Source organism: Eptatretus burgeri, chromosome 6, assembly GCF_056783735.1.
Source record: "Eptatretus burgeri isolate ZD-2024b chromosome 6, Ebu_testis_v1, whole genome shotgun sequence".
Taxonomy (NCBI): domain Eukaryota; kingdom Metazoa; phylum Chordata; class Myxini; order Myxiniformes; family Myxinidae; genus Eptatretus; species Eptatretus burgeri.
In genome coordinates, this window is record NC_140966.1 from 52,619,778 (window position 1) to 52,641,881 (window position 22,104).

The window sequence follows — 22,104 nt, forward strand, 5'->3', positions numbered from 1 at the left end:
GTCTCCCCGTCTCTGTCTCTCGGTCTCCCCGTCTCTGTCTCTCGGTCTCCCCGTCTCCCCGTCTCTCTGTCTCTCTGTCTCTCCGTCTCCCCGTCTCTGTCTCTCCGTCTCCCCGTCTCTGTCTCTCCGTCTCCCCGTCTCTGTCTCTCCGTCTCCCCGTCTCTGTCTCTCCGTCTCCCCGTCTCTGTCTCTCCGTCTCCCCGTCTCTGTCTCTCCGTCTCCCCGTCTCTGTCTCTCCGTCTCTGTCTCTCCGTCTCCCCGTCTCTGTCTCTCCGTCTCCCCGTCTCTGTCTCTCCGTCTCCCCGTCTCTGTCTCTCCGTCTCCCCGTCTCTGTCTCTCCGTCTCCCCGTCTCTGTCTCTCCGTCTCTGTCTCTCCGTCTCCCCGTCTCTGTCTCTCCGTCTCCCCGTCTCTGTCTCTCCGTCTCCCCGTCTCTGTCTCTCCGTCTCCCCGTCTCTGTCTCTCCGTCTCCCCGTCTCTGTCTCTCCGTCTCCCCGTCTCTGTCTCTCCGTCTCCCGTCTCTGTCTCTCCGTCTCCCCGTCTCTGTCTCTCCGTCTCCCCGTCTCTGTCTCTCCGTCTCCCCGTCTCTGTCTCCCGTCTCCCGTCTCCCGTCTCCCCGTCTCTGTCTCTCCGTCTCCCCGTCTCTGTCTCTCGCTCTCCCCGTCTCTGTCTCTCGGTCTCCCCGTCTCTGTCTCTCCGTCTCCCCGTCTCTGTCTCTCCGTCTCCCCGTCTCTGTCTCTCCGTCTCCCCGTCTCTGTCTCTCCGTCTCCCCGTCTCTGTCTCTCCGTCTCCCCGTCTCTGTCTCTCCGTCTCCCCGTCTCTGTCTCTCCGTCTCCCCGTCTCTGTCTCTCCGTCTCTGTCTCTCCGTCTCCCCGTCTCTGTCTCTCCGTCTCCCCGTCTCTGTCTCTCCGTCTCCCCGTCTCTGTCTCTCCGTCTCCCCGTCTCTGTCTCTCCGTCTCTGTCTCTCCGTCTCCCCGTCTCTGTCTCTCCGTCTCCCCGTCTCTGTCTCTCCGTCTCCCCGTCTCTGTCTCTCCGTCTCCCCGTCTCTGTCTCTCCGTCTCCCCGTCTCTGTCTCTCCGTCTCCCCGTCTCTGTCTCTCCGTCTCCCCGTCTCTGTCTCTCCGTCTCCCCGTCTCTGTCTCCCCGTCTCTGTCTCTCCGTCTCCCCGTCTCTGTCTCTCCGTCTCCCCGTCTCTGTCTCTCGGTCTCCCCGTCTCTGTCTCTCGGTCTCCCCGTCTCTCGGTCTCTCGGTCTCCCCGTCTCTCGGTCTCCCCGTCTCTCGGTCTCCCCGTCTCTCGGTCTCCCCGTCTCTCGGTCTCCCCGTCTCTCGGTCTCCCCGTCTCTCGGTCTCCCCGTCTCTCGGTCTCCCCGTCTCTCGGTCTCCCCGTCTCTCGGTCTCCCCGTCTCTCGGTCTCCCCGTCTCTCGGTCTGTCTCTCGGTCTCCCCGTCTCTCGGTCTCCCGTCTCTCGGTCTCCCCGTCTCTCGGTCTCCCGTCTCTCGGTCTCCCCGTCTCTCGGTCTCCCGTCTCTCGGTCTCCCCGTCTCTCGGTCTCCCCGTCTCTCGGTCTCCCGTCTCTCGGTCTCCCCGTCTCTCGGTCGCCCCGTCTCTCGGTCTCCCCGTCTCTCGGTCTCCCGGTCTCCCGGTCTCCCCGTCTCCCGGTCTCCCCGTCTCTCGGTCTCTCGGTCTCCCCGTCTCGTCTCTCGGTGTCCCCGTCTCTCGGTCTCCCCGTCTCTGTCTCTCGGTCTCCCCGTCTCTCGGTCTCTCGGTCTCCCCGTCTCTGTCTCTCGGTCTCCCCGTCTCTGTCTCTCGGTCTCCCGTCTCTCGGTCTCTCGGTCTCCCCGTCTCTCGGTCTCTCGGTCTCCCCGTCTCTGTCTCTCGGTCTCCCCGTCTCGTCTCTCGTCTCCCCGTCTCTGTCTCTCGGTCTCCCCGTCTCCCCGTCTCTCGGTCTCCCCGTCTCTGTCTCTCGGTCTCCCCGTCTCTCGGTCTCTCGGTCTCCCCGTCTCTCGTCTCTCGGTCTCCCCGTCTCTGTCTCTCGGCCTCCCCGTCTCTCGGTCTCCCCGTCTCCCCGTCTCTCGGTCTCCCCGTCTCCCCGTCTCCGGCTCTCCGTCTCCCCGTCTCCCCGTCTCTGTCTCTCCGTCTCCCCGTCTCTGTCTCTCCGTCTCCCCGTCTCTGTCTCTCCGTCTCCCCGTCTCTGTCTCTCCGTCTCCCCGTCTCTGTCTCTCCGTCTCCCCGTCTCTGTCTCTCCGTCTCCCCGTCTCTGTCTCTCCGTCTCCCCGTCTCTGTCTCTCCGTCTCCCCGTCTCTGTCTCTCCGTCTCCCCGTCTCTGTCTCTCCGTCTCCCCGTCTCTGTCTCTCCGTCTCCCCGTCTCTGTCTCTCCGTCTCTCCGTCTCCCCGTCTCTGTCTCTCCGTCTCCCCGTCTCTGTCTCTCCGTCTCCCCGTCTCTGTCTCTCCGTCTCCCCGTCTCTGTCTCTCCGTCTCCCCGTCTCTGTCTCTCCGTCTCCCCGTCTCCCCGTCTCTGTCTCTCGGTCTCCCCGTCTCTGTCTCTCGGTCTCCCCGTCTCTCGGTCTCTCGGTCTCCCCGTCTCTCGGTCTCCCCGTCTCTCGGTCTCCCCGTCTCTCGGTCTCCCCGTCTCTCGGTCTCCCCGTCTCTCGGTCTCCCCGTCTCTCGGATTCCCCGTCTCTCGGATTCCCCGTCTCTCGGTCTCCCCGTCTCTCGGTCTCCCCGTCTCTCGGTCTCCCCGTCTCTCGGTCTCCCCGTCTCTCGGTCTCCCCGTCTCTCGGTCTCCCCGTCTCTCGGTCTCCCCGTCTCTCGGTCTCCCCGTCTCTCGGTCTCCCCGTCTCTCGGTCTCCCCGTCTCTCGGTCTCCCCGTCTCCCGGTCTCCCCGTCTCCCGGTCTCTCGGTCTCTCGGTCTCTCGGTCTCCCCGTCTCTCGGTCTCTCGGTCTCTCGGTCTCTCGGTCTCCCCGTCTCTCGGTCTCTCGGTCTCCCCGTCTCTCGGTCTCTCGGTCTCCCCGTCTCTCGGTCTCTCGGTCTCCCCGTCTCTCGGTCTCTCGGTCTCTCGGTCTCCCCGTCTCTCGGTCTCTCGGTCTCTCGGTCTCCCCGTCTCTCGGTCTCTCGGTCTCCCCGTCTCTCGGTCTCTCGGTCTCCCCGTCTCTCGGTCTCTCGGTCTCCCCGTCTCTCGGTCTCTCGGTCTCCCCGTCTCTCGGTCTCCCCGTCTCTCGGTCTCTCGGTCTCCCCGTCTCTCGGTCTCTCGGTCTCCCCGTCTCTCGGTCTCTCGGTCTCCCCGTCTCTCGGTCTCCCCGTCTCTCGGTCTCTCGGTCTCCCCGTCTCTCGGTCTCTCGGTCTCCCCGTCTCTCGGTCTCCCCGTCTCTCGGTCTCTCGGTCTCCCCGTCTCTCGGTCTCTCGGTCTCCCCGTCTCTCGGTCTCTCGGTCTCTCGGTCTCTCGGTCTCCCCGTCTCTCGGTCTCCCCGTCTCCCCGTCTCTCGGTCTCCCCGTCTCCCCGTCTCTGTCTCTCCGTCTCCCCGTCTCCCCGTCTCTGTCTCTCCGTCTCCCCGTCTCTGTCTCTCCGTCTCCCCGTCTCTGTCTCCCCGTCTCCCCGTCTCTGTCTCTCCGTCTCCCCGTCTCTGTCTCTCCGTCTCCCCGTCTCCCCGTCTCTGTCTCTCCGTCTCCCCGTCTCTGTCTCTCCGTCTCCCCGTCTCTGTCTCTCCGTCTCCCCGTCTCTGTCTCTCCGTCTCCCCGTCTCTGTCTCTCCGTCTCCCCGTCTCTGTCTCTCCGTCTCCCCGTCTCTGTCTCTCCGTCTCCCCGTCTCTGTCTCTCGGTCTCCCCGTCTCTGTCTCTCGGTCTCCCCGTCTCTGTCTCTCGGTCTCCCCGTCTCTGTCTCTCGGTCTCCCCGTCTCTGTCTCTCGGTCTCCCCGTCTCTGTCTCTCGGTCTCCCCGTCTCTGTCTCTCGGTCTCCCCGTCTCTGTCTCTCGGTCTCCCCGTCTCTGTCTCTCCGTCTCCCCGTCTCTGTCTCTCCGTCTCTCCCCGTCTCTGTCTCTCGGTCTCCCCGTCTCTGTCTCTCCGTCTCCCCGTCTCTGTCTCTCCGTCTCCCCGTCTCTGTCTCTCCGTCTCCCCGTCTCTGTCTCTCCGTCTCCCCGTCTCTGTCTCTCCGTCTCCCCGTCTCTGTCTCTCCGTCTCCCCGTCTCTGTCTCTCCGTCTCCCCGTCTCTGTCTCTCCGTCTCCCCGTCTCTGTCTCTCGGTCTCCCCGTCTCTGTCTCTCGGTCTCCCCGTCTCTGTCTCTCGGTCTCCCCGTCTCTCGGTCTCTCGGTCTCCCCGTCTCTCGGTCTCCCCGTCTCTCGGTCTCCCCGTCTCTCGGTCTCCCCGTCTCTCGGTCTCCCCGTCTCTCGGTCTCCCCGTCTCTCGGTCTCCCCGTCTCTCGGTCTCCCCGTCTCTCGGTCTCCCCGTCTCTCGGTCTCCCCGTCTCTCGGTCTCCCCGTCTCTCGGTCTCCCCGTCTCTCGGTCTCCCCGTCTCTCGGTCTCCCCGTCTCTCGGTCTCCCCGTCTCTCGGTCTCCCCGTCTCTCGGTCTCCCCGTCTCTCGGTCTCCCCGTCTCTCGGTCTCCCCGTCTCTCGGTCTCCCCGTCTCTCGGTCTCCCCGTCTCTCGGTCTCCCCGTCTCTCGGTCTCCCCGTCTCTCGGTCTCCCCGTCTCTCGGTCTCCCCGTCTCTCGGTCTCCCCGTCTCTCGGTCTCCCCGTCTCCCGGTCTCCCCGTCTCCCGGTCTCCCCGTCTCTCGGTCTCTCGGTCTCCCCGTCTCGTCTCTCGGTCTCCCCGTCTCTCGGTCTCTCGGTCTCTCGGTCTCCCCGTCTCTCGGTCTCTCGGTCTCCCCGTCTCTCGGTCTCTCGGTCTCCCCGTCTCTCGGTCTCTCGGTCTCCCCGTCTCTCGGTCTCTCGGTCTCCCTGTCTCTCGGTCTCCCCGTCTCTCGGTCTCTCGGTCTCCCCGTCTCTGTCTCGTCTCCCGTCTCGTCTCTCGTCTCCCGTCTCTGTCTCTCCGTCTCGTCTCTCGTCTCCCCGTCTCCCGTCTCGTCTCCCGTCGTCTCTCCGTCTCCCCGTCTCTGTCTCCCGTCTCCCGTCTGTCTCTCCGTCTCCCCGTCTCTGTCTCCCCGTCTCCCGTCTCTGTCTCTCCGTCTCCCGTCTCTGTCTCTCGTCTCCCGTCTCTGTCTCTCCGTCTCCCGTCTCCCGTCTCTGTCTCTCCGTCTCCCCGTCTCTGTCTCTCCGTCTCCCCGTCTCTGTCTCTCCGTCTCCCCGTCTCTGTCTCTCCGTCTCTGTCTCTCCGTCTCCCCGTCTCTGTCTCTCTGTCTCTCTGTCTCTCTGTCTCTCCGTCTCCCCGTCTCTGTCTCTCCGTCTCCCCGTCTCTGTCTCTCCGTCTCCCCGTCTCTGTCTCTCCGTCTCCCCGTCTCTGTCTCTCCGTCTCTGTCTCTCCGTCTCCCCGTCTCTGTCTCTCCGTCTCCCCGTCTCTGTCTCTCCGTCTCCCCGTCTCTGTCTCTCCGTCTCCCCGTCTCTGTCTCTCCGTCTCCCCGTCTCTGTCTCTCCGTCTCCCCGTCTCTGTCTCTCCGTCTCCCCGTCTCTGTCTCTCCGTCTCCCCGTCTCTGTCTCTCCGTCTCCCCGTCTCTGTCTCTCCGTCTCCCCGTCTCCCCGTCTCTGTCTCTCGGTCTCCCCGTCTCTGTCTCTCGGTCTCCCCGTCTCTGTCTCTCGGTCTCCCCGTCTCTCGGTCTCCCCGTCTCTCGGTCTCCCCGTCTCTCGGTCTCCCCGTCTCTCGGTCTCCCCGTCTCTCGGTCTCCCCGTCTCTCGGTCTCCCCGTCTCTCGGTCTCCCCGTCTCTCGGTCTCTCGGTCTCCCCGTCTCACGGTCTCCCCGTCTCTCGGTCTCCCCGTCTCTCGGTCTCCCCGTCTCTCGGTCTCCCCGTCTCTCGGTCTCCCCGTCTCTCGGTCTCCCCGTCTCTCGGTCTCCCCGTCTCTCGGTCTCCCCGTCTCTCGGTCTCCCCGTCTCTCGGTCTCCCCGTCTCCCGGTCTCCCCGTCTCCCGGTCTCTCGGTCTCTCGGTCTCTCGGTCTCCCCGTCTCTCGGTCTCTCGGTCTCTCGGTCTCTCGGTCTCCCCGTCTCTCGGTCTCTCGGTCTCCCCGTCTCTCGGTCTCTCGGTCTCCCCGTCTCTCGGTCTCTCGGTCTCCCCGTCTCCCGGTCTCTCCGTCTCTGTCTCTCGTCTCTCGGTCTCTCGGTCTCCCCGTCTCTCGGTCTCCCCGTCTCTCGGTCTCTCGGTCTCCCCGTCTCTCGGTCTCTCGGTCTCCCCGTCTCTCGGTCTCTCGGTCTCCCCGTCTCTCGGTCTCTCGGTCTCCCCGTCTCTCGGTCTCTCGGTCTCCCCGTCTCTCGGTCTCTCGGTCTCCCCGTCTCTCGGTCTCTCGGTCTCCCCGTCTCTCGGTCTCCCCGTCTCTCGGTCTCTCGGTCTCCCCGTCTCTCGGTCTCTCGGTCTCCCCGTCTCTCGGTCTCCCCGTCTCTCGGTCTCTCGGTCTCCCCGTCTCTCGGTCTCTCGGTCTCCCCGTCTCTCGGTCTCTCGGTCTCTCGGTCTCTCGGTCTCCCCGTCTCTCGGTCTCCCCGTCTCCCCGTCTCTCGGTCTCCCCGTCTCCCCGTCTCTGTCTCTCCGTCTCCCCGTCTCCCCGTCTCTGTCTCTCCGTCTCCCCGTCTCTGTCTCTCCGTCTCCCCGTCTCTGTCTCTCCGTCTCCCCGTCTCTGTCTCTCCGTCTCCCCGTCTCTGTCTCTCCGTCTCCCCGTCTCTGTCTCTCCGTCTCCCCGTCTCTGTCTCCCCGTCTCTGTCTCTCCGTCTCCCCGTCTCTGTCTCTCCGTCTCCCCGTCTCTGTCTCTCCGTCTCCCCGTCTCTGTCTCTCCGTCTCCCCGTCTCTGTCTCTCCGTCTCTCTGTCTCTCTGTCTCTCCGTCTCCCCGTCTCTGTCTCCCTGTCTCTCCGTCTCCCCGTCTCTGTCTCTCTGTCTCTCCGTCTCTCCGTCTCTCCGTCTCCCCGTCTCCCCGTCTCCCCGTCTCCCCGTCTCTGTCTCTCCGTCTCCCCGTCTCTCCGTCTCCCCGTCTCCCCGTCTCCCCGTCTCCCCGTCTCCCCGTCTCCCCGTCTCCCCGTCTCTCGGACTCCCCGTCTCTCGGACTCCCCGTCTCTCGGACTCCCCGTCTCTCGGACTCCCCGTCTCTCGGACTCCCCGTCTCTCGGACTCCCCGTCTCTCGGACTCCCCGTCTCTCGGACTCCCCGTCTCTCGGACTCCCCGTCTCTCGGACTCCCCGTCTCTCGGACTCCCCGTCTCTCGGACTCCCCGTCTCTCGGACTCCCCGTCTCTCGGACTCCCCGTCTCTCGGTCTCCCCGTCTCTCGGTCTCCCCGTCTCTCGGTCTCCCCGTCTCTCGGACTCCCCGTCTCTCGGACTCCCCGTCTCTCGGACTCCCCGTCTCTCGGTCTCCCCGTCTCTCGGTCTCCCCGTCTCCCCGTCTCCCCGTCTCTCCGTCTCCCCGTCTCTCCGTCTCCCCGTCTCTCCGTCTCCCCGTCTCTCCGTCTCTCGGTCTCCCCGTCTCTCTGTCTCTCGGTCTCCCCGTCTCTCTGTCTCTCCGTCTCCCCGTCTCTGTCTCTCCGTCTCCCCGTCTCTGTCTCTCCGTCTCCCCGTCTCTGTCTCCCCGTCTCTGTCTCCCCGTCTCCCCGTCTCTGTCTCTCCGTCTCCCCGTCTCTGTCTCTCCGTCTCCCCGTCTCTGTCTCTCCGTCTCCCCGTCTCTGTCTCTCCGTCTCCCCGTCTCTGTCTCTCCGTCTCCCCGTCTCTGTCTCTCCGTCTCCCCGTCTCTGTCTCTCCGTCTCCCCGTCTCTGTCTCTCCGTCTCCCCGTCTCTGTCTCTCCGTCTCCCCGTCTCTGTCTCTCCGTCCCTGTGTCTCTCTCCCCGTCTCCCCGTCTCTGTCTCTCCGTCTCCCCGTCTCTCCGTCTCTCGGTCTCCCCGTCTCTCCGTCTCTCGGTCTCCCCGTCTCTCCGTCTCTCTGTCTCTCCGTCTCCCCGTCTCTGTCTCTCCGTCTCCCCGTCTCTGTCTCTCCGTCTCCCCGTCTCTGTCTCTCCGTCTCCCCGTCTCTGTCTCTCCGTCTCCCCGTCTCTGTCTCTCCGTCTCCCCGTCTCTGTCTCTCCGTCTCCCCGTCTCTGTCTCTCCGTCTCCCCGTCTCTGTCTCTCCGTCTCCCCGTCTCCCCGTCTCCCCGTCTCCCCGTCTCCCCGTCTCCCCGTCTCCCCGTCTCCCCGTCTCCCCGTCTCCCCGTCTCCCCGTCTCCCCGTCTCCCCGTCTCTCGGACTCCCCGTCTCTCGGACTCCCCGTCTCTCGGACTCCCCGTCTCTCGGACTCCCCGTCTCTCGGACTCCCCGTCTCTCGGACTCCCCGTCTCTCGGACTCCCCGTCTCTCGGACTCCCCGTCTCTCGGACTCCCCGTCTCTCGGACTCCCCGTCTCTCGGACTCCCCGTCTCTCGGACTCCCCGTCTCTCGGACTCCCCGTCTCTCGGACTCCCCGTCTCTCGGTCTCCCCGTCTCTCGGTCTCCCCGTCTCTCGGTCTCCCCGTCTCTCGGACTCCCCGTCTCTCGGTCTCCCCTTCTCCCCGTCTCCCCGTCTCTCCGTCTCCCCGTCTCTCCGTCTCCCCGTCTCTCCGTCTCCCCGTCTCTCCGTCTCTCGGTCTCCCCGTCTCTCTGTCTCTCGGTCTCCCCGTCTCTGTCTCTCCGTCTCCCCGTCTCTCTGTCTCTCGGTCTCCCCGTCTCTGTCTCTCCGTCTCCCCGTCTCTGTCTCTCCGTCTCCCCGTCTCTGTCTCCCCGTCTGTCTCTCCGTCTCCCCGTCTCTGTCTCTCCGTCTCCCCGTCTCTGTCTCTCCGTCTCCCCGTCTCTGTCTCTCGGTCTCCCCGTCTCTGTCTCTCCGTCTCCCCGTCTCTGTCTCTCCGTCTCCCCGTCTCTGTCTCTCCGTCTCCCCGTCTCTGTCTCTCCGTCTCCCCGTCTCCCCGTCTCCCCGTCTCCCCGACTCTCGGACTCCCCGTCTCTCGGACTCCCCGTCTCTCGGACTCCCCGTCTCTCGGACTCCCCGTCTCTCGGACTCCCCGTCTCTCGGTCTCCCCGTCTCTCGGTCTCCCCGTCTCTCGGACTCCCCGTCTCTCGGACTCCCCGTCTCTCGGACTCCCCGTCTCTCGGACTCCCCGTCTCTCGGACTCCCCGTCTCTCGGACTCCCCGTCTCTCGGTCTCCCCGTCTCCCCGTCTCCCCGTCTCTCCGTCTCCCCGTCTCTCCGTCTCCCCGTCTCTCCGTCTCTCGGTCTCCCCGTCTCCCCGTCTCTCTGTCTCTCGGTCTCCCCGTCTCCCCGTCTCTCTGTCTCTCGGTCTCCCCGTCTCTCTGTCTCTCTGTCTCTCCGTCTCCCCGTCTCTGTCTCTCCGTCTCCCCGTCTCTGTCTCCCCGTCTCTGTCTCCCCGTCTCCCCGTCTCTGTCTCTCCGTCTCCCCGTCTCTGTCTCTCCGTCTCCCCGTCTCTGTCTCTCCGTCTCCCCGTCTCTGTCTCTCCGTCTCCCCGTCTCTGTCTCTCCGTCTCCCCGTCTCTGTCTCTCCGTCTCCCCGTCTCTGTCTCTCCGTCTCCCCGTCTCTGTCTCTCCGTCTCCCCGTCTCTGTCTCTCCGTCTCCCCGTCTCTGTCTCTCCGTCTCCCCGTCTCTGTCTCTCCGTCTCCCCGTCTCTGTCTCCCTGTCTCTCCGTCTCCCCGTCTCTGTCTCTCTGTCTCTCCGTCTCTCCGTCTCCCCGTCTCCCCGTCTCCCCGTCTCCCCGTCTCTGTCTCTCCGTCTCCCCGTCTCTCCGTCTCTCCGTCTCCCCGTCTCCCCGTCTCCCCGTCTCCCCGTCTCCCCGTCTCTCGGACTCCCCGTCTCTCGGACTCCCCGTCTCTCGGACTCCCCGTCTCTCGGACTCCCCGTCTCTCGGACTCCCCGTCTCTCGGACTCCCCGTCTCTCGGACTCCCCGTCTCTCGGACTCCCCGTCTCTCGGACTCCCCGTCTCTCGGACTCCCCGTCTCTCGGACTCCCCGTCTCTCGGACTCCCCGTCTCTCGGACTCCCCGTCTCTCGGTCTCCCCGTCTCTCGGTCTCCCCGTTTCTCGGTCTCCCCGTCTCTCGGACTCCCCGTCTCTCGGACTCCCCGTCTCTCGGACTCCCCGTCTCTCGGTCTCCCCGTCTCCCCGTCTCCCCGTCTCTCCGTCTCCCCGTCTCTCCGTCTCCCCGTCTCTCCGTCTCCCCGTCTCTCCGTCTCCCCGTCTCTCCGTCTCCCCGTCTCTCTGTCTCTCGGTCTCCCCGTCTCTCTGTCTCTCTGTCTCTCCGTCTCCCCGTCTCCCCGTCTCTCCGTCTCCCCGTCTCTCCGTCTCCCCGTCTCTCCGTCTCCCCGTCTCTCCGTCTCCCCGTCTCCCCGTCTCTCTGTCTCTCGGTCTCCCCGTCTCTCTGTCTCTCTGTCTCTCCGTCTCCCCGTCTCTGTCTCTCCGTCTCCCCGTCTCTGTCTCCCCGTCTCTGTCTCCCCGTCTCCCCGTCTCTGTCTCTCCGTCTCCCCGTCTCTGTCTCTCCGTCTCCCCGTCTCTGTCTCTCCGTCTCCCCGTCTCTGTCTCCCCGTCTCCCCGTCTCCCCGTCTCCCCGTCTCCCCGTCTCTCCGTCTCCCCGTCTCTCCGTCTCCCCGTCTCTCCGTCTCCCCGTCTCTCCGTCTCCCCGTCTCCCCGTCTCCCCGTCTCCCCGTCTCCCCGTCTCCCCGTCTCTCCGTCTCCCCGTCTCTCCGTCTCCCCGTCTCCCCGTCTCTCCGTCTCCCCGTCTCTCCGTCTCCCCGTCTCTCCGTCTCCCCGTCTCTCCGTCTCCCCGTCTCTCCGTCTCCCCGTCTCCCCGTCTCTCTGTCTCTCTGTCTCTCGGTCTCCCCGTCTCTCTGTCTCTCCGTCTCCCCGTCTCTGTCTCTCCGTCTCCCCGTCTCTGTCTCCCCGTCTCTGTCTCCCCGTCTCCCCGTCTGTCTCTCCGTCTCCCCGTCTCTGTCTCTCCGTCTCCCCGTCTCTGTCTCTCCGTCTCCCCGTCTCTGTCTCCCCGTCTCTGTCTCCCCGTCTCCCCGTCTCTGTCTCTCCGTCTCCCCGTCTCTGTCTCTCCGTCTCCCCGTCTCTGTCTCTCCGTCTCCCCGTCTCTGTCTCTCCGTCTCCCCGTCTCTGTCTCTCCGTCTCCCCGTCTCTGTCTCTCCGTCTCCCCGTCTCTGTCTCTCCGTCTCCCCGTCTCTGTCTCTCCGTCTCCCCGTCTCTGTCTCCCTGTCTCTCCGTCTCCCCGTCTCTGTCTCTCTGTCTCTCCGTCTCTCCGTCTCCCCGTCTCCCCGTCTCCCCGTCTCTGTCTCTCCGTCTCCCCGTCTCTCCGTCTCTCCGTCTCTCCGTCTCCCCGTCTCCCCGTCTCCCCGTCTCCCCGTCTCCCCGTCTCCCCGTCTCTCGGACTCCCCGTCTCTCGGACTCCCCGTCTCTCGGACTCCCCGTCTCTCGGACTCCCCGTCTCTCGGACTCCCCGTCTCTCGGACTCCCCGTCTCTCGGACTCCCCGTCTCTCGGACTCCCCGTCTCTCGGACTCCCCGTCTCTCGGACTCCCCGTCTCTCGGACTCCCCGTCTCTCGGACTCCCCGTCTCTCGGACTCCCCGTCTCTCGGACTCCCCGTCTCTCGGTCTCCCCGTCTCTCGGTCTCCCCGTCTCTCGGACTCCCCGTCTCTCGGACTCCCCGTCTCTCGGACTCCCCGTCTCTCGGTCTCCCCGTCTCCCGGTCTCCCCGTCTCCCCGTCTCCCCGTCTCCCCGTCTCTCCGTCTCCCCGTCTCTCCGTCTCCCCGTCTCTCCGTCTCCCCGTCTCCCCGTCTCTCTGTCTCTCGGTCTCCCCGTCTCTCTGTCTCTCTGTCTCTCCGTCTCCCCGTCTCTGTCTCTCCGTCTCCCCGTCTCTGTCTCCCCGTCTCTGTCTCCCCGTCTCCCCGTCTCTGTCTCTCCGTCTCCCCGTCTCTGTCTCTCCGTCTCCCCGTCTCTGTCTCCCCGTCTCCCCGTCTCTGTCTCTCCGTCTCCCCGTCTCTGTCTCTCCGTCTCCCCGTCTCTGTCTCTCCGTCTCCCCGTCTCTGTCTCCCCGTCTCTGTCTCCCCGTCTCCCCGTCTCTGTCTCTCCGTCTCCCCGTCTCTGTCTCTCCGTCTCCCCGTCTCTGTCTCTCCGTCTCCCCGTCTCTGTCTCTCCGTCTCCCCGTCTCTGTCTCTCCGTCTCCCCGTCTCTGTCTCCCTGTCTCTCCGTCTCCCCGTCTCTGTCTCTCTGTCTCTCCGTCTCCCCGTCTCCCCGTCTCCCCGTCTCTGTCTCTCTGTCTCTCCGTCTCCCCGTCTCTCCGTCTCCCCGTCTCCCCGTCTCCCCGTCTCCCCGTCTCCCCGTCTCCCCGTCTCCCCGTCTCCCCGTCTCTCGGACTCCCCGTCTCTCGGACTCCCCGTCTCTCGGACTCCCCGTCTCTCGGACTCCCCGTCTCTCGGACTCCCCGTCTCTCGGACTCCCCGTCTCTCGGACTCCCCGTCTCTCGGACTCCCCGTCTCTCGGACTCCCCGTCTCTCGGACTCCCCGTCTCTCGGACTCCCCGTCTCTCGGACTCCCCGTCTCTCGGACTCCCCGTCTCTCGGACTCCCCGTCTCTCGGTCTCCCCGTCTCTCTCTCCCCGTCTCTCCGTCTCCCGTCTCTCTCTCTCCCGTCTCTGTCTCGTCTCCCGTCTCTCCGTCTCCCCGTCTCCCCGTCTCCCCGTCTCCCCGTCTCTCCGTCTCCCCGTCTCTCCGTCTCCCCGTCTCTCTGTCTCTCCGTCTCCCCGTCTCTGTCTCTCCGTCTCCCCGTCTCTGTCTCTCCGTCTCCCCGTCTCTGTCTCTCCGTCTCCCCGTCTCTGTCTCTCCGTCTCCCCGTCTCTGTCTCTCCGTCTCCCCGTCTCTGTCTCTCCGTCTCCCCGTCTCTGTCTCTCCGTCTCCCCGTCTCTGTCTCTCCGTCTCCCCGTCTCTGTCTCTCCGTCTCCCCGTCTCTGTCTCTCCGTCTCCCCGTCTCTGTCTCTCCGTCTCCCCGTCTCTGTCTCTCCGTCTCCCCGTCTCTGTCTCTCCGTCTCCCCGTCTCTGTCTCTCCGTCTCCCCGTCTCTGTCTCTCCGTCTCCCCGTCTCTGTCTCTCCGTCTCCCCGTCTCTGTCTCTCCGTCTCCCCGTCTCTGTCTCTCCGTCTCTCCGTCTCCCCGTCTCCCCGTCTCCCCGTCTCCCCGTCTCTGTCTCTCCGTCTCCCCGTCTCTCCGTCTCCCCGTCTCCCCGTCTCCCCGTCTCCCCGTCTCCCCGTCTCCCCGTCTCTCGGACTCCCCGTCTCTCGGACTCCCCGTCTCTCGGACTCCCCGTCTCTCGGACTCCCCGTCTCTCGGACTCCCCGTCTCTCGGACTCCCCGTCTCTCGGACTCCCCGTCTCTCGGACTCCCCGTCTCTCGGACTCCCCGTCTCTCGGACTCCCCGTCTCTCGGACTCCCCGTCTCTCGGACTCCCCGTCTCTCGGTCTCCCCGTCTCTCGGTCTCCCCGTCTCTCGGTCTCCCCGTCTCTCGGTCTCCCCGTCTCTCGGTCTCCCCGTCTCTCGGACTCCCCGTCTCTCGGACTCCCCGTCTCTCGGACTCCCCGTCTCTCGGTCTCCCCGTCTCCCCGTCTCTCCGTCTCTCCGTCTCCCCGTCTCTCCGTCTCCCCGTCTCTCCGTCTCCCCGTCTCTCTGTCTCTCGGTCTCCCCGTCTCTCTGTCTCTCGGTCTCCCCGTCTCTGTCTCTCGGTCTCCCCGTCTCTGTCTCTCCGTCTCCCCGTCTCTGTCGCTCCCTCTCCCGGTCTCTGTCTCCCGGTCTCTGTCCCCCCGTCTCCCCGTCTCTGTCTCTCCGTCTCCCCATCTCTGTCTCTCCGTCTCCCCGTCTCTCTCTCTGCGTCCCCTCGTCTCTGTCTCTCCCTCTCCCCGTCTCTGTCTCTCCGTCTCCCCGTCTCTGTCTCTCCGTCTCTGTCTCTCCGTCTCCCCGTCTCTGTCTCTCCGTCTCCCCGTCTCTGTCTCTCCGTCTCCCCGTCTCTGTCTCTCCGTCTCCCCGTCTCTGTCTCTCCGTCTCCCCGTCTCTGTCTCTCCGTCTCCCCGTCTCTGTCTCTCCGTCTCCCCGTCTCTGTCTCTCCGTCTCCCCGTCTCTGTCTCTCCGTCTCCCCGTCTCCCCGTCTCCCCGTCTCCCCGTCTCTGTCTCTCCGTCTCCCCGTCTCTCCGTCTCCCCGTCTCCCCGTCTCCCCGTCTCCCCGTCTCCCCGTCTCCCCGTCTCTCGGACTCCCCGTCTCTCGGACTCCCCGTCTCTCGGACTCCCCGTCTCTCGGACTCCCCGTCTCTCGGACTCCCCGTCTCTCGGACTCCCCGTCTCTCGGACTCCCCGTCTCTCGGACTCCCCGTCTCTCGGACTCCCCGTCTCTCGGACTCCCCGTCTCTCGGACTCCCCGTCTCTCGGACTCCCCGTCTCTCGGTCTCCCCGTCTCTCGGACTCCCCGTCTCTCGGACTCCCCGTCTCTCGGACTCCCCGTCTCCCCGTCTCCCCGTCTCTCCGTCTCCCCGTCTCTCCGTCTCCCCGTCTCTCCGTCTCCCCGTCTCTCGGTCTCCCCGTCTCTCCGTCTCTCGGTCTCCCCGTCTCTCTGTCTCTCCGTCTCCCCGTCTCTGTCTCTCCGTCTCCCCGTCTGTCTGTCTGTGGGTCTCCCCGTCACTCTCTGTCCGCGCCCCCGTCTCTGTCTCTCCGTCTCCGCGTCTCTGTCTCCCCGTCTGTCTCTCCGTCTCCCGGTCTCTGTCTCTCCGTCTCCCCGTCTCTGTCTCTCCGTCTCCCCGTCTCTGTCTCTCCGTCTCCCCGTCTCTGTCTCTCCGTCTCCCCGTCTCTGTCTCTCCGTCTCCCCGTCTCTGTCTCTCCGTCTCCCCGTCTCTGTCTCTCCGTCTCCCCGTCTCTGTCTCTCCGTCTCTCCGTCTCTCCGTCTCCCCGTCTCTGTCTCTCCGTCTCCCCGTCTCTGTCTCTCCGTCTCTGTCTCCCGTCTCCCCGTCTCCCCGTCTCCCCGTCTCCCGTCTCCCAGTCCCTCGGGCTCCCCGGCTCTCGGACTCCCCGTCTCTCGGTCTCCCCGTCTCTCGGACTCCCCGTCTCTCGGTCTCCCCGTCTCTCGGTCTCCCCGTCTCTCGGTCTCCCGTCTCTCCGTCTCCCCGTCTCTGTCTCTCCGTCTCCCCGTCTCTGTCTCTCCGTCTCTCCGTCTCTCCGTCTCCCCGTCTCCCCGTCTCCCCGTCTCCCCGTCTCCCCGTCTCCCCGTCTCCCCGTCTCCCCGTCTCCCCGTCTCTCGGTCTCCCCGTCTCTGTCTCTCGGTCTCCCCGTCTCTGTCTCTCGGTCTCCCCGTCTCTGTCTCTCGGTCTCCCCGTCTCTGTCTCTCGGTCTCCCCGTCTCTGTCTCTCGGTCTCCCCGTCTCTGTCTCTCGGTCTCCCCGTCTCTGTCTCTCCGTCTCCCCGTCTCTGTCTCTCCGTCTCCCCGTCTCTGTCTCTCCGTCTCCCCGTCTCTGTCTCTCCGTCTCCCCGTCTCTGTCTCTCCGTCTCCCCGTCTCTGTCTCTCCGTCTCCCCGTCTCTGTCTCTCCGTCTCCCCGTCTCTGTCTCTCCGTCTCCCCGTCTCTGTCTCTCCGTCTCCCCGTCTCTGTCTCTCCGTCTCCCCGTGTCTCCGTCTCCCCGTCTCCCCGTCTCCCCGTCTCCCCGTCTCCCCGTCTCCCCGTCTCCCCGTCTCCCCGTCTCCCCGTCTCCCCGTCTCCCCGTCTCCCCGTCTCCCCGTCTTGAAAGAAGAGATTTTCGGTTTGTTTTATTTACAGGAATTACAAAATTCACATTCAAACAAGAAAATGAAGTCCACCTCAGACACCCAACCCCAACTCTCACATGAAAACCCAAGCCTACTCCCAACCTTCACACCCCAAACCCAAATGTCATCCCAAGATCATAAATCATTTTTCACACGAAAATTTATTTGAACAACTCAACGAGTTATTTTTTTTTTCAACATTTGATGATTCATTCAACATTTGATGTTGAATTCAACAACATTCAACAACAATTCAACATTTTTTTTTTTTAATCAGTTCCACATTAATTTTACTTGGTCAATGCAGTATTTCGACTCAACAAAGTTATTTTTTTATTTTTTTTTTTTCTTCCACTTCTGCCTTGATAAAATTTCAGTTCTTTTAAGTTTGAAGAAGTAGAAAGGGTGGGCGGGAGAGATATGTTGTAAATTTATCGAATTAAATCCCAAGTTTTCCCAGCACTTTCTTGATATTGCTGAAAATAAATACATTACATGTCTAATATCGAATTAAACAATAAATGAATTAATTTTAATCAACTGAACTTACCAAGCAACATCCAATCGAGAACGACATCGATCGGCGTAGAACTCGCTTTTCGATTCTCCAAAGCGGAACTATTATCCTGATTTCCCCGAAATTCCTGAGTCTCCAAGGTCGGTTTCACATTGTGAGCCATCTCAGCAGAACTCTTTTCCTGATTTTTCTCGAATTTTGTGAGTTTCCAAGGGAGGACTTGTTTGGTGGGTCATCAAGGTTGAATTATTTTTGTGGATCTCTGCACACACATCAGAAAAGTAAATAAAAACCACTCAATATCACCACCATCATAATCTTCATCATTATAATGCCTTCTGACACAATCCTGGAAACTGCGTTCTCTCCATTGCTTTCTGCATCTCAGTTCAATTTTTCTTTCTTTTGCCTTCAATTTCACATCTTGATTTTCTTCATCACAAAGTCCCATTGGATTTTAAAGTTTTTCAAACAATTGCTTTTAGTACAGTGAAAGTTTACAATTTAAAAAACCAGGACTTATTTCTCGTCGGTAAAACAGACGTTCGTGGAGAATCATCTCACCTTGGTCACGGCAGATGTTGAAGTGGGGAAGAAGCTTGAGAATTGTCTCGTGACATTCAACCTGCATCGTTTTAATAAATAATAATTATGCAGTTATTTTCATGTCAGGCCAGATCAGATATGTGACTTTCTGCAGGTACCATGTAAACATATAGTCACCTGCTTCATGGTCAGGTTGTTGGTAGCTAAACCATCTCCCCCACCAGTGAGGAGGGTGTATGGATATGGACACCCAACAGGATTGAAAACAAAACCTGTCAAAGGGCAGAGGAGCTCCTTCTGAGCCAGTGGCCATTCCTATCTGGTGCCCAACTGTATCTGCAAACATCCTCCTGCAGTTGGGTAACCTTTTTCTTGGATATTTGTGGCAGGATTTGCACTTCGGCCACTATAAAAACCTTCACTCCGCAAAACGCATAACAATGTGAAGAAAACTGAAAACCCACTCCGTTGGAGTAACTCCTGTGCTGCTGCCTTTCTCAAGGAAGCTCACTTGATGATCGGGGTAAAGCCTCCAGGCCCCCCCCCCCATTCCTTGAAAGCAGGAAAAGTATGGAGTAAACTTCCTGGGTCAGATTGCAGTGGTGCTGAAGAGTCATCCACCAGACGGCGGTCTCCTTGGGTTAACCTGAGGCGGTCCCTTTGAATAGGTGCCTGGAATGTCTTCTCCCAAAGAGGGGATGATCACCTGTCTGTTATCATCGGAGCTCCAGAGTTTTGACATTGGTATTGCAGCACTCTCTGAGAGTGAAGGAGGCCAATAGGCCAATCTCATGCCTCATGGTTGGAGCAGGTTGATCGGCCTCTCAATTATATTTGGATGGGCCAGGCATCTGCTGAGGGGATGTCCAGACGGAGGCCCCTCGAGTATCGGCGGAACGTGGATGCAGCGACGTGCTGCTCCAGCGCATGCTCCCAGACCTGATCTGACCAGGTGTACACAATGACTTGTACAGATACCTTAACACTCATATCAAACTTTCACCAAATGGATGATCTGTTTGGTGCTTGTTTGGCTGAGTTCAGCAAAATATTGTTTGTTCTCAACATTTCTGGGATACACACAGAATGGGGACACGATGCGGATGAAGAACGTGTAGTTTCTACAAAGTTTGGAATAATTTGTAATGTAAGGCAAGAATCTTGGCAACTTACGTTCCAATCAGTGGGATGGTTTCATTTGAGCGGGTGTCGGAGAGTTAACGAGCACCTCTTCTGAGAAGCCTTTGGAAAAAGAATAAAAATATGTAAGATTAAATGCACTGATATCTTTGTCAGTTTGATAACTTATTCAGGAAAGGGCACAGAAGGCAATGCACTGACGGAACATGTTTCGACGACAAGGTGAACAAGAAAAAGAGCAAGCAGAGACTGCAGACCCTCGTCAGGATTTATTTTGTGTGGTTATTGTGTAGTTTTGTGGGGTGTATTTTGTCCACTGGTGTTAAGGAATAAATGAGATATAATTAGAACCACTACTTTGCAATGACTGGGTATCAAGACGTTCCACTTTGAGTGAACACCTGACCCTGACCCATGACGTTTTTTTTATTATCATTCAATTGAATTTGGAATCGGATTAAAATAAATTCCATTCAAATCAAATGGAAGACCAAGTGGGTTTCGTCCTGCATTGGAGTCATCAGAAGGAAACTGAACAAGCAAAAAGGAAAGATGAGGCCATAAGGAGGAAGTTGGAGGATTTGTGTTTAAGCTGCTCCTTAACTCCTCCTTACTCCTCTCCCCTCAAACCTATCCAGGCACAGCCAAGTGAGCCTTTTTGAAAAAAAACAAAAAATCAAAAAGAACCCAGATAAAATAATTAAATATTTCTGGCTTCCAGACCATTTGTCAGATCAAGTTGAAATTTAAAACATTTATATTCCCCATCACCATGAGCTCATAATTGTGAAGTTTCATGTTGATTGAATCAGCAGTTCCAGAGAAAACATTATTTAATATTTATCTTCCATCCAATATGGCTGCCAAACCATGTGACCTGTCAATTATTACAGAACAAACTTGTACAACCAAGCCTTGGGCAACATTTTTGTGAAGTTTCCCCTGATCTGTCCAGCCATTCAAGAGAAGAACATATTTATCGGTTTCAGGGTAAATCCAATATGGCTGCCAAACCATGTGACCTATGATGTCAAAAGTGTGAACCTTTTGTTCCTCGTGGATAGCTGGTAATACGTGTACAGTTTTGCCTTGATGTGTTCATGCACTTCAGAGAAGATTGTGGAAGTTTGTTTTTTTTTTCAAACAATATGGCTGCCAAGTCACGTGACCGATGACGTCATCAAAATTTTTGTGGACCATTTTATCCTGAGATGACCCTCAAACATTTTCATACTGATTAGATGAAATATTCCACATGCAATTGTGACATCATAATGAAGGCACCGATGACATCATGAAGAAAATCACCCTTATTCCCCATGAGGAGTCCTTGCCATGTGCCAAGTTTCACTTTTTTTCCTTGGGGTGGTTTCAGAGATACAGAGGTCCAGATTTTTATTGATTTTTTCCAACATGGCTGCCACACCACATGACCAGTGGCCATAATTATGAAAATCATTTTGCATGAGTAGTCGCACCGATGATGAAAATTTCGTCTCAATTCGTCCAACAAGCGGTTGCGGAGAACAACACGAAAGTTATGTGTGGACAAACAGACAAACAAACGGACTCAAATGCAACACCTTCTCCTTCGGTGAGGGTCATTACAATTATCTCCACAATTAAGGACATTCATCTTCATAGAACGAAGTATTGACAGCAATGTCTCGAAAAGAAGAAGTACCAAAATGCATTTCAGGTTAACATTCCGATCTCGGGGTTTGCTGTGTTTGCACCCATTGTGTTTACCCCAACTGCCCCAAAGTATTGAAGAGTGCTTACCTGTTGAAGGTCCTGCACATGGTATTATAGCCCGTCACCACTGTGCTGTTTCTGCTGTTGGAGCCCATCGTCATGGTGAAGCTTCTGTTCCAGCTGGAGCTACTCAACACCGTGCTGCTTCTGTTATTGCTGTTGCTCCTTTAGACTCTGAGACCTTTCAGACGTTTAGACCCCATTATGACCCGTGAAACTCCTTTCGATCCTTTCACCCCTTGGAATTTTTTTCCCACAGATCTTTTACCCCCCCTTGACAACCAATGAAATCAAACTCATGGAAGTTGTGTACCACAAAAGGCTTCCCTTTTTGTTCGTTCTGTGTGTTAACTCTCATCCGAGACTCGACAGTGTATTCAAAATAAATAAATGAAGCCTCTCCCCCTCCCCCCTTGTGGACCTGGTGTTTCTTGTCCTTTCAATCGTCATCGGCAGCATGAGAATGACATCCATTCTCACAATCACATTCGTCATCATCACAATCGCATTCGTCATCCTCACAATCACATTCGTCATAATCGCATTCGTCATAATCACATTCGTCATCGTCACAATCACATTCGTCTCCATCATCACAATCACATTCGTCATTATCGTCACAATCACATTCGTCGTCATCATCATCATCATCATCATCATCATCTTCCACATCCTTATCCTCCCCATCAGGCTCATCTTCTGCATGCACTTTCTTGTCCTTTCTGTGAACACACAAGAATAACCAGAACTTCGTTTTAGAGAACATTTCTCTGCGTAGTGTAAATGTATCAATCAGAGTACCACGAGATATATAAACTCCAACAACAACATATTCATCAGGAGAGAGGATCGTCGGGATTATCGTTTGCTGTTCTTCATTTGAAGATCAATCATAAAATGAACACTTGTGAAGAGGTTTACCGGAGTCGTTTGTTCTTCCATAAGTTTATCGCCCAAAGCAAGTTGATGATAAATATCACCATGGAGATGATCCCGACAGCATGTTCAAATCTCCCCCATAGTGACACGAGCTCTCCAACGTCCATCGGGCCGAAGATGGAACCTTCCCCAAAGATCTGTGGACACGGATATGACAAGTTTAATAAATTAATGTTATTTCAATGAAAACAGGAATCAATATCCTTCAAAATATTCTTTAAATGGGATCCTTTCAAACTGAAGTTGAAACCTGATGTTCTGACCACAGGTCCAGCAAACGGATCGAACATTCCAGAACAGGTGTGGTTTCCTTGTAACAAGATTTAAGGGGACGTTTGTTCACACCGTAATCAACCCGTCATTATTTATTTAATATCACAATCTGCTCCCTTCCTGTAACTTCCTTTTCATACTAATCAATGGGATATTTAACCCTTTACCCTACGTCCATCGGCGACGGTCTCTCTCTCTCTCTTTCCCACTCACCTGGTAAGATTTCCTGAGTGCCCACACTCCAGGACGCACTTGCAGGTGTGCCGGAAACATATTCTCTTGAAACTCTTTGTAAAAACCCAAGAGCACAACAAGGTATGACCACGTTGCAGCGGAAAATGCGGCAGAATGGTCTAAACGGTAAACACACAATGCATCCAGATGATGGGCTTTGTGACGCTGCAAGCATTGTAGTCATGGTAACCACGTTCGGTTCCAAACAAATGCATTTCAGTTTCATTGGATCGTCATCTCCTGTACGATGTAATTATGTAATGGTTTGTGGAAGAGTTTAAGACTGAATGTTCATCTCCAGTGGGGTTTGTAAGTGAAACGTTCAACAGGGTTGTGGCAGGTATTTGGGTTCGGGTTTGGGATCGACCTGTTAATGTTAGGATTTCATAGGGTTTCTGTGATGTTGGAGGATATTATTTAATAGGGTTTCCCTGAATGGAACGCTTTGCAGAGATCAACATTGGCCCCAAGCAGCCCCTGCCGAAACTCTCGTCTTTGCAGAGGTACCCCACAAGTATGTCCTGTACATGTCTGTGCTCCTGCAGTAGGAGCTCACGGGGCCAAACAGCTTCCACGTTGGAATTCCCTTCCTTGAACGTGAGAGGTGCAAACACGGGCAGAGATCAAGGGGTGTACGGGGGAGAGATATATTTAAGGCAGGGGGAGGGGACAATAGTGGCAGTATTTCCCTCCCCCGAATATTTTTGCCTTTTTGGGTTCACAGTAAGTACAAATGGGTTTTATTCATCGCCCATCCGGCATTCAGAGAAACTTGCATGGGTTTTTAAAATCGCTTCCATGTTTAT

The 22,104-nt window shown here is 59.3% G+C and overlaps 2 protein-coding genes across 3 annotated transcripts; one reads left to right on the top strand and one right to left on the bottom strand.

The window, feature by feature from the left end:
- Positions 1 to 652: 652 nt before the first annotated feature.
- Positions 653 to 20,067, top strand: LOC147024783 (uncharacterized; the record flags this gene model as incomplete). Its single annotated transcript, XM_085887049.1, has 2 exons — positions 653 to 1,278; positions 19,863 to 20,067. Coding segments are annotated over 2 exons (831 nt in total), but the record flags the coding sequence as incomplete, so codon positions are not given.
- Positions 16,202 to 21,085, bottom strand: LOC147024784 (uncharacterized). 2 transcript variants are annotated; one of them, XM_085885036.1, is made up of 4 exons: positions 20,774 to 21,085; positions 19,880 to 20,574; positions 18,131 to 18,199; positions 16,202 to 16,673 (listed from the first exon to the last, which is right to left on the bottom strand). In XM_085885036.1, the coding sequence occupies exons 1-2, from the start codon at positions 20,896 to 20,898 to the stop codon at positions 20,292 to 20,294; spliced, it is 408 nt and encodes a 135-aa protein (XP_085741162.1). In that variant the 5' UTR covers positions 20,899 to 21,085; the 3' UTR covers positions 16,202 to 16,673; positions 18,131 to 18,199; positions 19,880 to 20,291. The 2 variants fall into 2 exon arrangements, with proteins under 2 accessions (XP_085741162.1, XP_085741161.1); XM_085885035.1 differs by having other exon boundaries at positions 18,131 to 20,574.
- Positions 21,086 to 22,104: the final 1,019 nt, after the last annotated feature.